The sequence below is a fragment of the Takifugu rubripes genome, chromosome 7 (genome assembly GCF_901000725.2).
Source record: "Takifugu rubripes chromosome 7, fTakRub1.2, whole genome shotgun sequence".
Classification (NCBI taxonomy): Eukaryota; Metazoa; Chordata; class Actinopteri; order Tetraodontiformes; family Tetraodontidae; genus Takifugu; species Takifugu rubripes.
In genome coordinates, this window is record NC_042291.1 from 6,551,454 (window position 1) to 6,571,830 (window position 20,377).

General features: G+C 44.6%; 1 protein-coding gene and 1 long non-coding RNA gene across 3 annotated transcripts in view; one reads left to right on the forward strand and one right to left on the reverse strand.

Annotated features, from left to right (window-relative positions):
- Window positions 1–20,377, reverse strand: part of LOC101062313 (vacuolar protein sorting-associated protein 13B) — a 231,129-nt gene that overhangs the window by 64,495 nt on the left and 146,257 nt on the right. For both annotated transcript variants that reach the window (XM_029839039.1, XM_011605289.2), the window contains exons 32-34: window positions 16,349–16,552; window positions 12,351–12,477; window positions 11,112–11,255 (exon numbers count right to left, since the gene is read on the reverse strand). In XM_029839039.1, coding sequence (XP_029694899.1) covers window positions 11,112–11,255; window positions 12,351–12,477; window positions 16,349–16,552 — 475 coding nt within the window. The remainder of the gene's footprint in view (window positions 1–11,111; window positions 11,256–12,350; window positions 12,478–16,348; window positions 16,553–20,377) is intronic.
- LOC115250451 (uncharacterized) lies at window positions 10,674–12,418 on the forward strand. The gene is made up of 4 exons (XR_003889002.1): window positions 10,674–10,748; window positions 11,449–11,563; window positions 11,907–12,106; window positions 12,337–12,418. It is a non-coding gene; the product is annotated as an uncharacterized lncRNA (long non-coding RNA).

Genomic DNA, 20,377 nt, shown 5'->3' on the forward strand with positions numbered 1-20,377 from the left:
ATAGGCTCACGCACAGGTTATATTTGGGAATTAAACCTATGGGTAAAGTGCACGGAACACATGGGCGCATATTTTCCCAGACGTTTCCCAATTTGTATGAAAGATGTTTTGTGGATGCTGATACATAAAATCCCTCAAAAACGCTGATTTACGCCTCACCCCTATTGCTTTAATCTTGTTAGGTGCATCATCTCCAGGAACTATTGCTAACCTTCATTCCCAATAAAACGGCTAATACGTGACCCCATTTCAAAGGCCTCCCCTGTTTCTCATTCATGTTAATGGCCACACTGTCGGTTTCAATTAGCTACTGCTGACTTTTAGAGACATGAATATGATGAATTGAAAAAAGGGAAGACGTACAGAGAGTCCCTAGGTATGTCCCATCCTATCCCACCCTCATCTGCTCCTAAAAGCCGCACATGTTAGCGATTACAGCATTTTCTCTGCAGCTACCCCCTCCACCCATTCTTTACATCGCTCCCTCTCACCCGCTCTATGAGAATTTTAAATGTATATTATTACTGCGGTACAGATAGGGTTTCAGGACCTCCGGGCAAATACTAAACCAACTGGCAGCACATTAGACAGAATACTTGACTTATTAGATATTTCCTATTCTAAACAGTGTCATCAAAGGCTAAGAACAAGGGCCATATAAAATGCTGCAGCATGCCTGCCTGCCTGCCTGTTTCTGTTCAGCTAAGCTCATGTGTGGGGCTTCCATAGGATCGCCTGTGCCAGAGCCCTCTTTTTTCCCTGGTCTAATGAGGACAGGATGTGTGCACTTCTATTTTGCAGAAATGTAAGATTTTCCAAGCAACGGGGAGGGGAGAGAACACTGACAAGGGCCTGGACCTGTCTCCATGTGTGATGTGTTAAGCTTACCGAGGTACGAACATATTCAAAAAGGTACTCGGCAAAGGAAAAATGTCCAATTCAAGGAACACCGCACTCTGGAAGGGACAAATAGGCTGCTGGGTAAAAAAAAAACAGGCAGAAGAAGCTGCAAGAGGCTCTTCCCATCTCTCTCAAGAGGCTGGACACACATCTACAATTACAGCAAACAACCTGTCTTCTGTTTGAGGGGACCCCTAAAGCACATTTTTGCTCTATATTTAGAAACCCTTGCAATCAAAATTACAGAAAATGAGAAACACGAATGGAGGCACAGAGGAGAGACGACAAGGAGAAAACATAGCCACAACAAACACTTTGAATCTATGCGTGCAATCAGTCCATCCACAAGTTTAAACAAAAAACACGCAGGAAGCAGCAGGGTTTGATCTGTGCTACACTTCCAGTGCGCTTCCAGCACATCGACGCCGTAGCATTTCTTTACTTATGTGTCTATTTTCTGTTTGATCACTGAAAAGAAAATATAAAAATCCAAAACCTACATAACGCTTATGTGCCAACCAATTTATCACAGACCTAAATAATAATAATTAAAATCAATATACAAACACTACAGCTGCAGCCTGGGTTCCACTAAAATCCCCATTTCCAACAATTACTTTCTATCCTATTATATAACAGCTGCAGTGAAGCGCTGTTTCCAGCTCCCAGTGCAATCTGTCTCTGGACAGGAGTTGATCGTGATTGTGAATGTGCGACTGCGTGCAGGCAAACACCCCTCCAAGCACCGCCAGCCAATCATGAGGTCATCCCGCCAGAGTCTCTAGGCTGAACATTCTGGAAAATGAGGGATAATCCTCAAAGTGTGAAACGGTGATGCTTCCAAGTGCCAATCATATCATGTGTACCACGTCCGACCACTATTTCTGTCAGCGTAACTCGGAACAACTTGGCGGGATGAAGGCTAATATGTGGGAGCAAGAATCAAATCATCCCATTGCCACCCCGATAGTCCAGTACAACAGGACTCTTACTTCTGAATACCACATATGCACTTGATTGTTTCCAGATGAATGAAAACCAGGTTGAGATTCAGGTTCAGAGATCAGGGAACATGGAAAATCTGGATGTTTTAAGATGGTAGACAAGTCCGTGGTGGTCGGTAGGAGAGACTACAATAAAGAGATTAGAAGTAACAAAGGTCACTATTATTTCTTTCAAAACGTTTCACAAGCACAAGTCAGGGCTGAAGCCTGAAACGGGCAGATTTTAGAGGGGTAAAGAGGGGTAAATGTGTAAAGGTGCCCAGTCATATGCCTGGAAAAATAAAGAGTCAATATTTTGTCATTTCATTTTAAATATTAAATGTACTGTGTTTCCATCCGGTTAAAGTCAGTAGGCATGTTTCATGGGCAGCTACTGTGCAGCAGAATGAAAGCATTGTTACAGGAGAACAATCATCAGACGAGCTCCTTTTCCTGCATTTGAGGTTAAAAAAATTGTTAAATATTTATGACATTTTCCCATATGACTCCCAAAGAATTCCCATAGAAAAACCTGGAAGTCATGCACCTAAATCTTCTTGACGGTACTATTCAGTGGCTTGCAGGATGCCTGCATGGAAATTAACTTCTGTATCTTTAGTAAATCAGTTTACAGTTCAGCCCCCTGCTGTGCTACCCTCTGCTATTGTTTACCGGAACCATAAAGCCGATAGCGGGCAATGGTGCTTTTGTGCTTATGAAAGAAAACCTCAGTGCAAAAAAAAACAAAAACCCCATCTTAATCAAAAATAACAACAATAATATGTAACCAAATGCCAGAAAGACCACAATTCATTCCTTCATTTTCTTGTGGAAAACAGAAGAGGGAAGACATACATTACGCGCAGTAACTGTTCTTTGTGCACCAGAACAGCGGCCACAAAGCAAAAAAAGGGCATCAAAGGCAGCCATTTACTACATTCAACTGTGTTTCAATAACAAAGGCAACCTGCTATGCACTTCAGCTGAACCACAACAAAGACGGAACGGAAGGTCGCGACCCTCTAGTTTGCAAATGGATGCTGAGTGCTTGAGAGTGACTGTCAACTATAGTTTAAACACGGCGTTCTCCAAAGCCAGGGCGCCGAGTGGGGTCATTTTAACAAGCTCCTTCCCCCCGCTCACATTGGTGGGTGGGTTCACTCCTCTGGGATTTTAAAGTTGACTCTCAGAGCAGCAGAAAGAGCACTTTTTTATTCTCCACACCCCCAATCTGCACTCTAACAAATCTCAGAGAAGCGTTGGTGTTTGTAGTTTATGCTGCTTTTGTCCATGTAACGCGGCTAGACCCAACCAAGGAAATCATGCAAAAGCCCTAAAAGCATCACGATTCTCTGCAGTTTGTTTTAGTTACTTCATGGCTTAAAAAAGCATTGGCTCTCAAACAAAAGATGCAAAATGATAAAGGCTGGCGAATGTAAAAAAAAAATAAAAAATTGTGAAAGTGAGTTAATGTGGTCCATCTGGGAAACGGCAGCATGTTGTTGATAAAAATGGCTCTGGGAGATGTGGCAGCAAAGGCCTCTGTTTAATAATTGACTGAACTTCAAAACCAGCTCTGACTCCATATGATTTTACTTTGCTGACAAATATTTTGCCACAAAGTGCACCGAGTGCCATTCCTCACTGAAGCTCAATGGGCTCGGAAGCTTCCATACATTAGGTTCCAGGGCGAGGCCTCCCTATTGTGAGAGTGGAATTTCAGAGAAGCCTGCCAAACTTACCATGCCCTGCATGCAAGTTTAGGTAATCAAATATGATTTAAAAAGATTGAGAGACATCTCCAAGAAAAGAAAGAAAACGGCTCGACAATCATGATGCAAGAGTTCAGAAATGATATACAGGCCTTCGCTGCTCATCCAGCATAATCTCTTGGCGAGGAGGAGATGTTGCTGAACTTTATTACCAAATGCTTTTATCGTTTAGAATAAAAAAAGAGATCAGTCATAAAGCAAAAAAAATCAAAGAATACTACAAAAAATAATTATCATAATATCTAAAATGAAGCTAAACCTTTAAATAAAACACAGTTCTCTATATTCAGTCTATATTAACTTTATGTCCAATATCTATGGTAACCAGGCTCAACCCTTTCTTTTACATCAGGACTGCTCCATGAAGATGAAGGCCAGATGTGGACAAAGGTGTGATTAGAAGACACACTACAGCAACTGTGAATCAGAGACAGAAGAAGCCTGGGGTGTGTCTTAATTATTCTGAACTGGCCTCTACAGCAGCAGAGTCATCCTCAGACTTCCTTTCCTTTGTCTTATCTTCTTTCTTTTCATGAGAACGTGGGAGGGAACAACTGGCTCCTATTAGTGGTCAGAGTCCCTGTTTAGCTTTAAGACTTGTTGCTGTAATTTTATCATCTATCATTTGGGCTCCAGTGAGTCCAGGTGTCCCTGTGTGTAAACGGTCTGCACCTACCGGCAGGTCTAGGCAGATGGCCCGGTCAATAGGTTGGTGACATATTCTGTGCACGAACCCACAATGGAAGGTCTGTGCGACCTGACCAACCAGGAGTGATGTGGCTCGTGAACAGACCCGGGGATGAGACTCAAACCACAGCTGTCCCGCAGGCATCATCAGGTGCTCATCAGAGCTCAGTCCAAACTTTAGAACCACCCCACCAGATTTTCAAACGGACATCATTAGCTTTGATGCTTTAGTTTTCAGCAAAGAACAAATAAGACTTTGCTGTTTGGCGTGTGCTCAGCATGAAAGCAGATGTCAGAGACTGCATAAAAGAAGTCCTTCGTTAAGTCCTCTTCTGAAGTGTGTCCCTGCACTGCTGCTTGACATGTCCTTCTTCTCTGCTTTAGTAACACAGAGAAACAGCAACAGACAGAAAACAATGAGGTGAGAAGAGGATGTTTGGAGCACACCATGGCTTAGTGCTAAGGAGGGGTAGATGAGCCCCCCGAGGTCTGCTGAGATATGCTGTGATGATCGGTTCACACCCAGGGGACAAAAGGCTCACTCGGAGACAAAAGCACACTCGCAGGCTTCCATTAAATTAAAAGAGGCGCCCAAAGATGAACAATCCTGGCTCCATGACTATTTACAGAGCTGAAATTAGAAGAAGGGGATGGAGGTAATCTTCCTTTAATTTCTCCCTGGATGTGCTCCCAGGTCTGAGTGAGACACAGGCGCCAATGTACTGTGTGTCAGGTTCGCAAAGGAGAATGATCCAAGACCCTCAGTCCCCTTTATCTGGGTCAGCAGGGAGGGCCGAGACAATGAGAACAGAGAGGACAGGGTCCGAGGACACATCCGACACACAAGAGGGGGCCAAAGGTAAACCAAACTAAACCAGAATGTGGCATTCAGAACACCTTGGCTCATCAGGACATGCTAACGTCAAGAACCCGTTTTCGGGACTTGATCCGATCAGTTGGAAGGGCTGCCTAGTTTCTGTGGCTTAACATTAGCGGAACACCAACAAACTGCAATCCAGTTCTTTTTTTTCCTTTAAATCATTATTTCTGCTGCCCGAAATACGAGCAGCTCAAAACACAGCAACTGAAGGCCTGATGCCGCCCATCCCAAATGTGGGAATTTTGTGAGGCGTGTCTGGCGATTCATCTTTGTCATGCACATGTGAACCACTGGAGCGGCTCCAAACCGGCAAACAGAAACAGGTGAAGTGTAAAATCAAGCTCACCTCCAGATGATCCAAAACATCTGAGTTATGTTTCTGACATGGACCTCAAGCGGCTGTATGGCACCTATCCTAGCGTGTCTGCCATTGTGTGGAAATCATTTGTATCTGCACGCCTTTATCGGGTTTCAGAGCCAGTCCCAGAGACCTCACCCATTGCTTACGCTTGCTGAACGCATACTGTAGGTTTATGAAATATACCCTTAAAGAGGCGTGGGACAAAATATGACAGCTACTGTGCACAATACAAGCACCTGGCTAAAAGAACAGACTTCAGTTACAGTTCTTGCTTGTTTGTTGCAGTACTGGCTCACAGGGCCCTGCGTGAACAGTTGGAGGTTTGCTTCCCTGCTCAAGGGTGTCCTGGAACCTTGCCTGCTACCAGAACACCTCCCACCAAAGTGTTTTCCGCACCGGGGCTGCTCGGCCCAGTCCCCGACAGACTGATCTACCAAGGAAGGCCCTCATCCTTTGTAACTCTGGTGAATTCTTGCTTACACAGGTGTTGAGTTTAAAGGTGTTTCCTCCATAACATCTTCCATATCTGCACTAAAAAGTGGTCTGGGAATGTGTCTGTGCCACTGGTGTGCACTGGTTTTACTGGTCCCCTGAGAATATGACCCTGTTTGCCTTGCAAGCAGTGAAGGGTCGGGGGGGTCGCTCCTGACTCCTGCTCACCTGAGTTGACACTCGATCCCGTAGCTTACAGTGGGGGCCCCAGCGCCTCTGCTCAAAGGCATCACTTGTTTCCATGCTCTAATAGAATTCTGACCTTCGTGATTTTATCTGGAGTTTTCACGCCAATTTCGCCAAAACCGATTGAGGAGAGAGAAAATTCAGCTGCTACTGCTCTCGAATAGATTGAGTTTCCAAGGGGCCAATTTAGGAATATGCCACGGTTATGCTCCGAGGACAGGCTTGGATGGAGTGCCGGGGCTCAATGAGGAAGGTGAGTTGTTATGACTGGCTGTCAATTAGCAGTTGATTCGCACAAAGTGGGGGGTGGGGAGAGATACAGTTTCATAACAAAAGAAGGGCAGCGAGATGAATGCTGGCTAGGAAAATATATAGGTCTAAGATAAGCTGAGACAACACCGCTTACCTACGAAAATGTTGAGGAGCCAAAATGGAAAAGGAGATGGGCGCGCAGAGAGCCTTATTTATTATTACTCGTAGCAGCAACAGGACGAAAGAAAATATTATCAAGCAGGATGGGAAGAGGTCAGTGTGAAAGGGATCTGGCCCTCAGAGAGGGTTAATAGTCAGGTTGACTGTTTAAGAGCTGACCTCTCAGAAACATCAGCACTCACGTTCATCGTCAAATGCTTTGGACAGGACCAGGAATCAAGGAAAACACCAGATTCAAGCTCTCTCTCTCAGTCTGTCAGGTCTCATCCGCTTGAATTCCTCCCTCTCTCACTGCTCCCCTTTCCCCGCACTGCCGCATGGCCATCCGCTCTCACGCTGTCTCGGCCGTCTGCTCTTTTTCTGTTCTGCGTTTCGTGTTTTCGCTCTTGTCTTATGTCTCTGTGTTTCTGTTGGCCCAGAGAGGACGATAAAGCTCCTCCGACACCTCACTGTCCTGGAGAGATCGAAGGTCGAGAGAGAATCTTTCAGATCTCAAAACTAAGCAGCTACAAGACAATATGAAACACTCATCACGGAGAGGAGCGTTTTCGGGAATGGTTTATGTGGAACATAAACAGACCAGGATCCAACCTCAGGTCACCCACTCAGCCAGGCTTATCTACAGCTCCACAGCTTAGATGAGCCACTCGTGTCCATTTGTCATTCAGCTAAAACTCCTACTAATTCAGCTAAAACTGCTGTTATACAAGAGGTCAAAGTAGGTGAGCAAGTGAGCCCCTACTCTCACAGGCTATATTTAGCAACACTTGGAAGGAACATTTGTTCTCTTCGGAGGATGTGAGGTGCATTTGTTGACAGACCCACATCACAGGATGGCAAAACACTGAAAAGCTTCAGGTTTACAACCAACGAGAGTTTAAAAGGAGGGGTTGGATCTGCACAACAGCACCAGTCAAACTCTGTGTCAGAGCAAGAACTTTCTCTACAGGCCAGACAGGGATGGAGGCACATTTCCAAGAAGGAGCTGCGCCAGTCTCAACAGGAGATACATTTGGGAAAAGACGGTGAACATGGAAAAGAGAGGAAAGGGAAATGCAATAGGAAATGGATGAGAGACTCTGGAGATTAGGACGGAGCTGATAGAGTGAGGAGCAAAGTCAACTGACGCACAAATAAAAACAAAAAAGGAAGAAAAACAGCAGAAGAGGAAGGATGGATGGAGATAAGACCACCAATGACTGATTGGGAAGAGGATTCCCCCATATGTGTTTACTAGAAACTGTAATTCACAAGATCCTGTGAGGCCTAACTGCCCTGTTCATGGGTACTGCCTCGTGTGGGTTTGCATGTGTACTGGCATCTGTGTGTGTCTGTGTGTGTTGGAGGAAGTCTAAAGCCCTGTTTCCCATGCATGTAATCATCCCAGGATGAGGTGGAAGATGAAGCAGAGCGGGACTTCCCCTGCACCAGAGGGTATTTTCCTCTCATACTGTGGTACGAGCACATGGCTGACCTGGGTTGCCTCTGTGTGTGTGTGTGTGTGTGTCTGGGTGTGTGTGTGTATCAGATAGAAAGGGAAAGAGATACATGCCAAACATGAGATGATGGAAGCATTTTTTTTAATTGCATTTGTTTTTAAACCTTCTTGCTTCCTACCAGTTCAGATGGAAATGATGCAACAGTGGGAACCTTTAGTGGTCGCCTATATTAAGGAACAGATGGAGCCCAGTGAGCCAATCAGAGACCGTCGTGGAGGTGTGTGGAGGAAAAGGGTACGAGAGAGGGGAGGCAGATAAACAATTTGTGTACTTTCAGCACCACCATAGACATAGATTCCAAACACAGACTGTGCAGCTGCCATAAAGCAGTACTACAACACTGAAATAAAAGGCTGCATGCAGAAAATGTGGGAGCCATGAGCATGTTTGTGTGTAGGTTTTGAACATGCGTGCATGGGAGGGTGTGTTGCTGATGACAGAGCGGTACGATAAGTTCCAGAAGCTGCTCAATCATCTATTCATAGCTCCCCGACTGTGGTCCCTCCTGCTGCTGAAAGTGGCCTGACCCCGCTGCAGCCTCGCTTTATCATCATTAACATCCACCAAAAAATAAAGAGATGAAGTCATAATGTGACAGATTGAAGCTATCGGCGCGACTTTAAGAACAAACGCGTCTGCTCAACGATCCCATTTTGAAGTTGTTTGCAAATCACGATTTAGCCGGAATTGCTATGGAGACAGGAAAACTGTCTGCACAAGGACCCTGACTATATGAAACAAGTAGGGACGACATCCTTGTGTATACACTGAAGGGTCGTAAATGTGTGCTTTATTATGTACATCAAGGTGAGGAGAATCAACTGAGATCACACACAAGAGCTGCAGACATTGCCCACGCGCCTTGCTCGCCTCATCACTGCCAGGGAACGTAAAAGCCTCTGCAAAACAAATTCATTAACTCAGACAATAAAACGCAGCTGTGAGGAAAAAAGGGAACTGTTTGAAATCAGTGTACGGGATTGTGCACAATCTACTGAAGGCAAACAGCCCTGTTTCCAAAATGTCTAGCAAGGAGCATAATGAAAGAAGAAGGAAAGAGGAAAAGGGATTTGAACATAAGAGACTGAGGAGTGCGGTTTAGTTTAAACAAATAGTCACCCAACATGTGCTGAAGACTCAACACCGGCCATTAATTGGAATTTTTGAACAGGTTGTATGAGGAAAGAACAAACAAACTTGACAACTCCCTAAAAAGCATAGATAAAAAGTTCATATTCTGACTCTCATTGTGGAATGGAAACACATTTACATGCATGGGAACGCTATTTGTTACCTGTTAGCAGGGGGTAGACAAGCATCTGTTTTTAACCAGTTAGACTCAAACAATATCCAAACGCTTTACCTGTTCCAAATCATACACTCCCAGCCATGTCTGTGCACACACTACTGATATTATTTAATGCTGGTGTGTGTAATACGTTAGCAGGGGGTAGACAGGCTGCTGGCAGAGCGGACTGTGAAAGAAGAGAAACAGCCCAGGAGCCTGCCCGTGCATGAAATCACACACTTATGTGGTAATAAAGAGCACCACTAGAGGGCTCTCCAGCATGCACAATGAGCCGTTGCAGACCTCTACGCATCAGGAGTGATTATGTCTTAGCCACACTGACCTCCCTTCTGTGGGGTCTGGGCCAAGCAGCCGGACAGATGCAGATGCCAAAAGACTTACACCACTGAGATAGATGGAGGTACAAATAGTTTTACAGAGACCGTCCGCAAAGCCAAAGCCAGGCCAAGTTTGCTGAGAGTAACCTCCGCGCTCTGCAGCTGCACCAAGATGAAGAGATACTGGCTAACTGCAGCGTTAATGGTGATACCGTTACACTCTATAATGGCACTGCTAGGAAAGCAAATAAATAAAGATCAAGATATCAATCATCTGATATTAATATGGCACAATTGACGCAAAAACATCTGCAAGACAGATCAAGGTATTTTCTCTCCAGTAATGGATGAACTGAATCACTCTTATCCTGCTGTATGGGTTTGTTTACTTAGCTAAAGACTGTAGTCGCTATAGTGGACGATTTCTGTAGGGAAATGCCGACTCTTCCTCCACCTTGCACCTTCTAATTATGTACATTGTTAGCTTACTGAGAGAATCGGGCCATGAATCAATCCAAATCAGGAGTCAATGGCTTTAAGATAACTGATCAATATCTACACTGGTATAATATGTGATGAAGCAGCTCATAGTTTCCACACTACTGCACTAAAGAAATGGAAAAAACCTCAAATGTAGACAGCTAGCATCTTTTCAGAATGTATAGATTGGACTGGGCATCTATTTTATTAAAGATAAAGGTAAAGTGAGTGGGATTATTACGCAATTCTGCTTTTCCAGGAAGGTGGACTGCTTCACATTACAGCAGCTTTTACAGACGCAGGACCCGGCTGACGTGCGTACTGCACACACCCTCCCATAACCAATAAAATCCCTGTGTCAACTCGCAAACTTCACTTCATTCCATTTCCTTTCCCATTCTCGGCCACATCCTTTTTCCTCCTCAACGACTCCCATCCTCATCACAGCTGGTAAATATTTTTATATTGTGTTCCATTAGAAAGCTTTAATAAGAGGTCAGCCGTCGCAAATGGCGCCTAGGAGCTCCCTGTCCTGTAAACAATAGGAACAGCCCTCACCGCTGCAGATGAGCACAGCACAGTAAACTAAGGTCACATCAGAGGGCCGACTCGCACTGAGTGAGTAAATATTTAAACATTATAAATTAAACCACAACAGTCACAGATGATCGCTAGGGGCACTGTTATGATCACGGCCATCACGGAGCCTAAGCTGCGCAGCTTATTTAGCTCAAACTGTGGCGCTTTGGAAGGACATTTATTATCAGCATGTTGATGGTAGTGAGCTGAAATCAAAGGTGGGTTCTCGTGTACCTCTGCAATTTTCTCTGGAGTGTCCATCCCCACCATGTTGTCCCTGAAAAGCTGCTGAAGGAGCTGCACCTGGGCAACGCTGAGGTAGAAGTCCAGGCTGCTCGTCACATTCACCTCCAGGGAGTGGCCACACACCACCACCTCCTACACAGGGATGAGGGAGAGAAGACAGCAGGGATATGAAGGAGGAGGTGGCTGGGGAGAGCAATAGCTGAGCAAAACATCAGGCTTGTTTGCAGCATTGAGTCCTCCTTTGTATGAACACAGTCTACTTTTATCTGCCATCTTAGCTCACTTGTTCCTTTTCCTTCTCTTCCCCTTCTCTTATCCTCTCCAGGGTCCCACCCACAGCCAGCGTTTTCAACCACAGCCTGGAGGCTACATCCAACAGGATATCATTCACTAACACCCCAGAGTTGAACCACACACAGGCACCAAAGTAGGAATCAAAAGTAACTTCACATAATGTCATTATAGATACATTTGTGTCGATGGTTATAAGCAGCGGGTAAATTTAGATTATAAAGTACGTAAACAAATGAGGACCTGATACCAAACCAAACAAATACTGCACAGTAAATACATTAATATTAAATAAATGTAGCTGAAAAATCATGTGAAAAGTAGTAGAATATTGAATAATTACATTGTTATGGTATATGCATTGCACAGTTCAATAGGGCTGTTTTTGTTATTGCTGGCGCTGTGTTTCAATATCTCTGGGAGTTACAATGTCACAATGTGTGTGTGTGTGTGTGTGTGTGTGTGTGTGTGTTGGTGAAAACTATGGATTAGCTGTGAGGCATTGTCAAGGGGCACATTAGTGTGGACGGACGAGGCATCAAAGAGACAGGAAGTCTAAGAGAGCCATGCCAGAAAACATCAGCTGTATAAGCAGAAAGGTTTGAACTCTGCGGGTCAAGAGCCTCCAATACACCAGGGACAAGCTGTGGAATTCCTAATGAGTTAGTTACTGTATGTTAAGAGGCAAAAAGGTAAAGATTCATGACATTTGATATAATCAAAGTCTATTTTCATATGGATTGTGAGGGTAATGATATCAGGCATGACACCAGCAGGTCACGGTCAGAGTAAAAGCGATGTCAGCATTAGTAATGAAAACGCTTTATGAAGCAAAATGGGAAAATACGGACGACTCTGAGTGACATTTTAGATCCGAACCCGTGATTTTAAAATGAGGGTTTTCACTTTGCTTATAAAACAGGAGTTGATACTGACCTCGGGCTGACTGCAGTCAGGAGACACGTTCTTACTGAAGATGATGGCTGGCGCGGCCGTCACCCGGACAGAGAAGTCAGTCAGGATCGGTGTCAGGATGGCTCGGCGCTCCTGATGCCTCCTGATACTGAACAGAAGACACAGCACGAGTTGAGAAAGGGTACCGTTATTGTACAAAAATGTACACATAATCAAAAGCTTTTCGCTTTAACGTTAGAAAAATATATAATGTAAACTTGATTTAGACTGGTTCCCACCAAAATTCATGCTTCCACTGGGCTGGATTTCTTTTGGACAAACATGTCGACTTTCCTTCCAGCAACCGGAGCACGTTAGCGGTGCGAGGCTCAGGGCGGCTGCGGGCCACTCTGCTCATTATCGCTCTGTGCTCTGCTCAGATTTCACTGTGTGCTCCAAAAAACTGTATTTTAATTTTAGCTTAAACTGTAACCTGGCACCCAGGATACCTGAGCATCCAAAACCACACCGCTCATACAGAAATGATGTGTGAATGTCGTACCAGAGTAAAATTGGACCAGGATGGAGCAATAAAAACAAGGTAACCTTCCAGCTCTATATATGAAAATAGTGGAAGACAATAAAGAAGACATGCAGAAAAAATTGATGAAGACAGAATATGAGGCAAACAGAGGGGTAAAAAGTGTTTAGCATGTGTTTGCTAGTCTTCATCTGTTAACCATATTTGCTTTACTGTTGGACAGTAGCCATGTTGTTCTTTTGGGTCTTGTGGGGTTCTCTCTTCCTCCCACTGTTCTGCAACATCTCATGCATGTCTAATTGGATTGAAACCTGGGGAGTTTGGATGGCCAGGTCAAATCTGTGGGTATTTTGTCATGTTAGTCGAACCATTCCCGAATGTGATTTGTGCTGCGGTGGAGCACATTATTTTAAGGTTTGTGCTCGTTCCCTAACGATGTTTGGGTGAGTCACGTCATTTGTCTTTGTGGTTTTAATGTTTTGGCTGATTGGTATAATCTAATAATCTGTAAAGTTGTAAAATGTGTCCCATTCCTTCACGTATAAGAGGTTAACACAATAAAGTCAAAAGTGACTTTAAAATACATTTTCTCATGCGGGTCCAAACTGTGAAACATTCCTATAGGGTTTTTTTTTGTTAGATGGAAACCTGAATATATTGCAGGGGCCAACTGAGACATTATTTGACAAGCCTCAATTATAAACAGCCCTTAATTGTGTACATGAGATCAAATAGACAACATCTCACACTGGCTCTCTCTTTTCACTAATGCCCATTCCCACAATCAGGTCATATTTGTGGGAACATTTGTTAGCAGTAAAACAAATATACCAGCGGGCTTTATAAGGTGGTGTTAATTGCCACATCTGCTGCTATTAAAACAATCAAGAGGAACAGCTTTCAATATTTATAGTTGGCCGGGTTTAAAAACCACCCTGTTTCTAGGTGACCCAGAGTACAGTACTTAACAAGGACCAATATCATATTCACCTCTGATACACAAATGTGCATTGCAGTGCCCTGAAGGGATTATTTTCCGATGCATTTCTTTGCGTAGTGAGTTTGAGGGAGGCCATACTTGGAGGTGAAATGATCTGTGAGGCCAATTGGTGGCGGCTAATCTCCCCTCAGACAAAGAGTGAAACAACGAGTGTCCCGTTGCAGTGGACAGGTGCTATCATTCACCAGCAGGGCTCCGACTCATGAGGCTCAGCTTACCAGTAATATGGACTGGAAAACTCTGTGTTAAGCACAGAAGATGGATATAACGACTTATAATACAAAGCTGTATCTTGGCCAGTGTGTGTAAATGCGCGAGTTGTGCAGCAGATCGCTCACAAGATAGGAGCTGAAAAGTTCAGACCCATTCCTACCCAGCAATCTGGGACCAGGACAGATCCTGTCAGAGGATCCACAGTGTTGGAATGTCCTCACAAAAACCTCAGGAAGCCAACCGAGGCCACCGTGGAGCCTCAACTATGGGATACGGACCCCAAGAAGCGGAGGAGTGAACACGCCACGACTTAAAAACTAGAGGGGATGTTGGAAAAAAGCAAAAGGTGCGAGCCTTGGAGGCGGGTGCAAGTGTCAGGACCTGTTATAAGACAGGCGGCGAGCTTCTGCGGGTGACTGCGGCAGACAAGTGAAGCTGTGAACCTGATTCCCTTTTCCTGAACGTGTCGGAACGTTCTAAATCACATGTTCCATGATGGCTGGATCACAAGGGTGGCTGCAGCCAGGGTATACTGTCCAGGTCAGTTTAGCAAAGACCATTCTTCAACAAAACCTACAATCTTTTGGGCCCCAGAGGGGAAAATTGAACCACCGAGTAATTTAGATGCAGATAAAAGTCCAGCTTAAACTTTTCAACATAAGCGCACAGAAGGATTCTTGAAAATGGGGAAAGACAGAGATAAAACATTCTGATTATTAGGTGATTTGTCATTTGGACACCACAGATTTGCAAAAAGTCACTATAAAAATAAAGGAGCATTTGTTATAGTGCAAGACCGTATAGTAACTGCGAGGCTAGATGTCAGGTCAATCCATCAAGTTCTGAATTGAAATCCAGACGTGCTGTATAGTATGTCCAAAGAAAGTTGAGTATACACAAAAGCATTTAGAATCTTCTGTAGCCTAAAGTGTGAGCCCAGAATCTCACCTCATTGCCCTGTCAGAGAATCTGGCCTCTCCACGAGGCAAAAGCAGACTTGTCTTTATCAACACGGAAACAAATTGAGGGGAGAAAAAAAAAAGTGTCTAGAACAAACCTAAGTAGCCCCTTGCTTATACAAGCTTGTCAGACTCGGTAATAGGGTGTATGAGCCTGACGCGGGTCCAAGTCCGCTGCCTTCTGTAAAAGCTGTTTTACAACAATCCGCAGCCATTGTTAAGAAACAGTTCAGAGAGAGGAGAGATTTACAAAACACGTTAGCGGAGAGGTCGGAGGCGAGACGCTGTCCTAATATCTTTGCTGCTGTGTCTTGAAGTTAAAGAGGCAGAGCAACACAAAGGCAAGGATGTAGAACTGACCGCTGGGGTGATGCTTTAATTAATCATAATAATGCAAGGCCATGTTTTTCTTTTTCAGTGGCAGGCCAGGGAGCTAATTCTCAGCATCACCAATGGCAGCAGCACTGTGTTTTCATGGCAAAAGCCAGAGTCAGAGTGTTTATGTAAGACATGTACTAACAATAATAATGATTAGAATAATACGAAAACACCAGAGTTCATGGGGCCTAAACATTGGTTTCAGGGTTCTTGCAGAGTGGGTCTGACCGTGTCTGCATGTTAAAGGTGTTGTGTCTCAGCAGCCGACCTTCATCCAGACTCTGGTGACCTGCAAACTGACGAGTTTCAATCAGGCTCCTGTCACGCTCTTCCACATTAGCTTATTTTTAGTTAAGTTTGGTCCTTGCCTGTGATTTTTGGGCCTGTTCCCTCTCAAAACACGGGTGGAAAAACGCATGGGGAGCCAAATGGGCTGCAACATTTGTGCTGCTTTTTAGCTCCCAAGTTTATAAAAATATATATAAAATCGTTTATATTTATGACTTTGCATAGAGACGCGGTGTGGACACACTCGCTGCTGCTTCCACGTGGGATGAATACAGAATCCTTTAGAACAGCACCAAGACTTGCTTTTATATGATTCTGGAAAAAACTTTGTTTTACATGCTGAAAACTGGACCAACTTTAACACATCATACTAGCCAAACAAAACCTGGACCATCAAAATCAGACAGGACATTTAAAGAAGGTGGAAGCCGGAGGTGTTTATCCCCATAGCTGTTGGGTGACAGACAGGACCCCCCCCACCCAACCCCAGAGTGGCAGCGCACACAAAATCTGACCTGTGAACATCCACGTCAACTAAAATTCAGATCACCTACTCCTGCTCACCCTTGCCCCAGAGATTGTCTAAACGGGCCCACATTTGGATGAACGAGTTAGATGACGTTCGGAATCTTGGTCTCATGATGATTATGCTAATACTGACCTGCTGGCCATGTTCCATTCCAGAGCCGGGTTCTGGGAGCTCCTCTCACTCTCCGCCGATGCTCCTCCTTTGGATCCCTCCTTCTCTGGCTTGAGTTGCTCCCACTGAGCCGTTCCAATGTTGATGGACTGGAGGTCGATCTGGTACTGACGATCCTCGACCTCTGACCCCGGGTCGTGCAGGATGCCAAGGTTGAAAGCTCGTCTGGAGAGAAGAAGTGGCGAGTCAGTGAAAGCTGATAACGTTTTCTGAATAAACAGACTTCAACTGATGATGCACCTGCGTGGTTAAACCAACTGGATTACATGTGACCATCGAAAGAGCTTCTGACACTAGCTGCCAAACGCTGCTGATGTTTTTCTCTGGGCTACTGAGTGGTTAAGTAGCACAAGTTTTCTTGCAGGATGATTTACGACTGAATCAAATCCTCTGGTACTAGTAAGATAAACAACCCCAGTCGTCAGGTGGAATGGTTTGCCTTTTATAATTGTTCTGATTTATGCCAGCTTATCACTGATGGTAAACACTGCTTAAAGCCCCGGCTGAACGGCACAGTAGTAGCTCTCACTGCCTCCCTTTGTCTGTCTGTCTGTCTGTCTGTCTGTCTGTCTCCAGAAACACAGGGCTTCTACAGTATACACAAACTGTAACAAGGTAGCGTTGATGGGGAGATACGCCGGGAGTGGGCAGCTCCGCCTGTGACTGCAGTCAAATGCGCAACGAAACCATCACAGGACCGTCAAGGAAAAATGATGTCAGCTCGAGAAAAGATGCCGACTAATTCACAGCAAAGAGAATAGTCAAAATTCAACATCTGCCTATGACATCAGCACATTGGCTTCGTTATGATATGTTTATGTGTGCTGGTGAATTCAAATGAGAGCTCAAATGCTATAAATAAGAGCTTAAAACAGCCACAGCTGCAGCAGCAGCACTCTTGTTTCTGCAACGTCAATGGCAATTTTCATATAGTGTTTTTCCCCCCTGAGCCGCAGTGGAACGGAATCTACCAGAGCGTGCTGTTATGACAAAAAGCACCAAGTACAACAACAATGGCTCTGGGAGATCTGAGGTGTATAACTGGATTAACTCTGGATTGTTGACTTACAAACAAGTGAAACTGATCCTTAATCAACATTGGGAACCGCATTTATCAACACAGTACAACAGAAATCAAACCAAAAACTCGCTGTGATTTTGGTGGGATTTGACAGTTGAGATTCATTAGGAATTCTGTAAGAGTACCTGCTCGACCTCCCTATATAACTATATTATATAACTATATTTTTCACATCGAACGAACCACAGTTACCGGTCCCTCATTTTCTTTCCAAATTAGCTTTAAACATCAACTGATCGAGGCGATCCGTAAACTCCCGATTGACAGAACAGGCTCCCCTGCCGTCAGAGCCCCGCAGGGTCATCTGCAGTGACATAAATAAATATGATAAACATTTGTCTTGGTCATGCATTCAGTGGGAACGGGTGTGATTTAATATCAAAAGACATATTTCAGCTGATCGCAGGAAACGAGAGCGCTTCATTTCTGACAAATGAGGAGGGGAGGAATTTTGGAAGTTCCCCTTGGGGTGCAATAATAATTGAAGCCAGACTTTTTTGTTGTACATGTGGGGGGGAAAACACTGGCGGTTTGACATATTTGATTGGTCATGTGAAGACCACACGGCTTGGCCAGGAGAATCGGAGAATGCCTTGGGAAACGCAGCACTTTAACTCTACCAACCGTACGCTCGCACCAAATAAAAACACGCAGATCGAAGCAGGTGGAACACACCCTACCGGCTCTCCCATGCCATTATCAAACATCTGCTCGCCACTGCCATGTGGAGACCGTGGAGCAAAAGGAAAATAACAAGTCGTAAATGGCTTGCTTGCTTTCGCAGATGAGGGAGGGAAGGGAGAGAGTGAGAGAATATTTTTCTCATACACAACCGTTTCGCTCTGCCCTTGTTCCTGAGCCAATCTTATTTTAATTGCAGGAAAAGACCACAGAGAAACATTATTTTTTATGACAAAATTCTGCTATTTATAAAAAAAAAAATGGATCAAAAGCTCAGCTGCAAGAATGCTCCGTTTCATGGCATTCGTGGCCATTATTTTAAAAAAAAAAAGAAAAAAAAAGACTCCCCTCTGACACAATTTAAACTGGATTTGAATCTGAAAAAGCCACCGAGCTGATTTTGCATCAGAGCTGAAACATGAAGGCACCCGTCCAACACCGTTATGGCTCAGAGTCAAAACCTCCATCCAAGCTGAGCCCTCCAGTGGGAACCAGCAGACAAATATGTGCAGGCATGACAGCGCTGCAGGATTTGGAGAGCGAGCTTAAATAGTTCCTCATCACTGATGAATTAAATTGTCTTTCAGATTCCTTAAAAACAGAAAATACACACAAAGAGACACCCTCGGTTGAGTGGAAGCCCGGAGCAGAGAATCCGTGATGCTCATTCTTACTAAACAGACGCAGGATGAATGTGGGAGCCTTTGGGCACGTCCGTGACACACCAGTTAACACCCACTGTAACGTACGTGTAGTGTATAAAATGGCAAATGAGCTCATTAGGAGACAACCCTGGGTTTCATTTGCTGCTGCTCACAACTTGTAAATATGTCTTCATTTAAGGGCTCGCAGGGCAGGAGTGGTTTTAGGCACAGTAAAATAAAGTGAAATATATTTAAAGAGTTGTTACTGAATAATACTGAAGGGAGCCAAAGGGTTTGCCGAGACGGTTCAGGAGTTTTCTTGGGAGAGCCTGATTACCTACTACATTTCTGAAGGCTAAATGTGGTTCAAGGTTGTAAAACAAACCGCGGAGGGATCTGGTTGAGGCTAAGGCCCTGATGGCAGGAGTGTGGGAGCCATGGGCTACGTTACAGCCTGCAGCAGAGGAGATCCTGTGGGGCAGGGTGGATTCCGGCCCTTCACTTTAACTGTTCTTTCACCGTACCCTCTCAAGATTTCATCCCCCCTCCAACATCTCCGCTCCCTGAACCGAGGCAGCAGGGGCGGGAAGCACTGGGGCACAGACCAGCACCGTTGGCTTCTGGATCTTGTCACTCTGAAACCCACAACTTGAACCCCCAAATCCCAGACCTGTTTTTCACTCCATTTCCCCAACAATCACATGCAATACACGTCTCCTTACACGTCCGACAAAGGCCAGAGTGGATGTCAGTGCACGTGTGTTAAAGATACTTGGAGCCCTGCTTTCCACTACACCTTATATCAACCTCTCAGGTTTAATTCTGTCAGTTCATGCCGAATTAAGTTTGTACTCTGAAGTGCAATATTTAATGAATGTTTTCTGACCTTAATGCTGAACAGACCTCAACTACTGCACATTCCAACTGCAAACGCGGAAAAATGCCCACGTTTCAGTGTCAGTTCGTTTCATCACGTTGGGCTCCGACTCCTTGAAAATGCAGAAACAACCTGATAGATATATAAATGCAAGATGGGTAAAGTGATTCACTATTATCATTCATTTTAATTAATCTATGGCTCCGAATGCCCTTAACCAACCACAATTAGCACCAGGCAGTTGCTCTGTGGCTTTGCTGTTGAGGAGAAACAGAATGCACAGTGGCTTCTCAATCGACTCGCTATGACTCAGTGGCTTAAAGCAAAATCCCACTGGGCCTGCGATGATGCCAAGGGGGAATTCATAAGCATTATGATTCATGAAACTTGCAATTACTTAGTAAGTTAAATACCCCTGCCTACGGTGGTCCGCTCTGCATTGCCAGAAATTCTGCAAGATCTGAGCTGTGGATTTATGGCCCCAGTCAAATCCAATTGCTGTTAATTTGCATCTACCAATTACAGTAATTAAGGCTCTGAATTTGAATTTTAAGCTGCTTTTGGAGGGAACCAGGGAAAATGCTGCTGGGAACAGGCGAGTCAGCAGAATACAAGGCCCGCTTACTTGCAGAAGTTTATTGCTGCAAGAATAATATTTGATAATTGGATATTTTTTAACCAGAGGGGGGAAAAATCTGAGACAACAA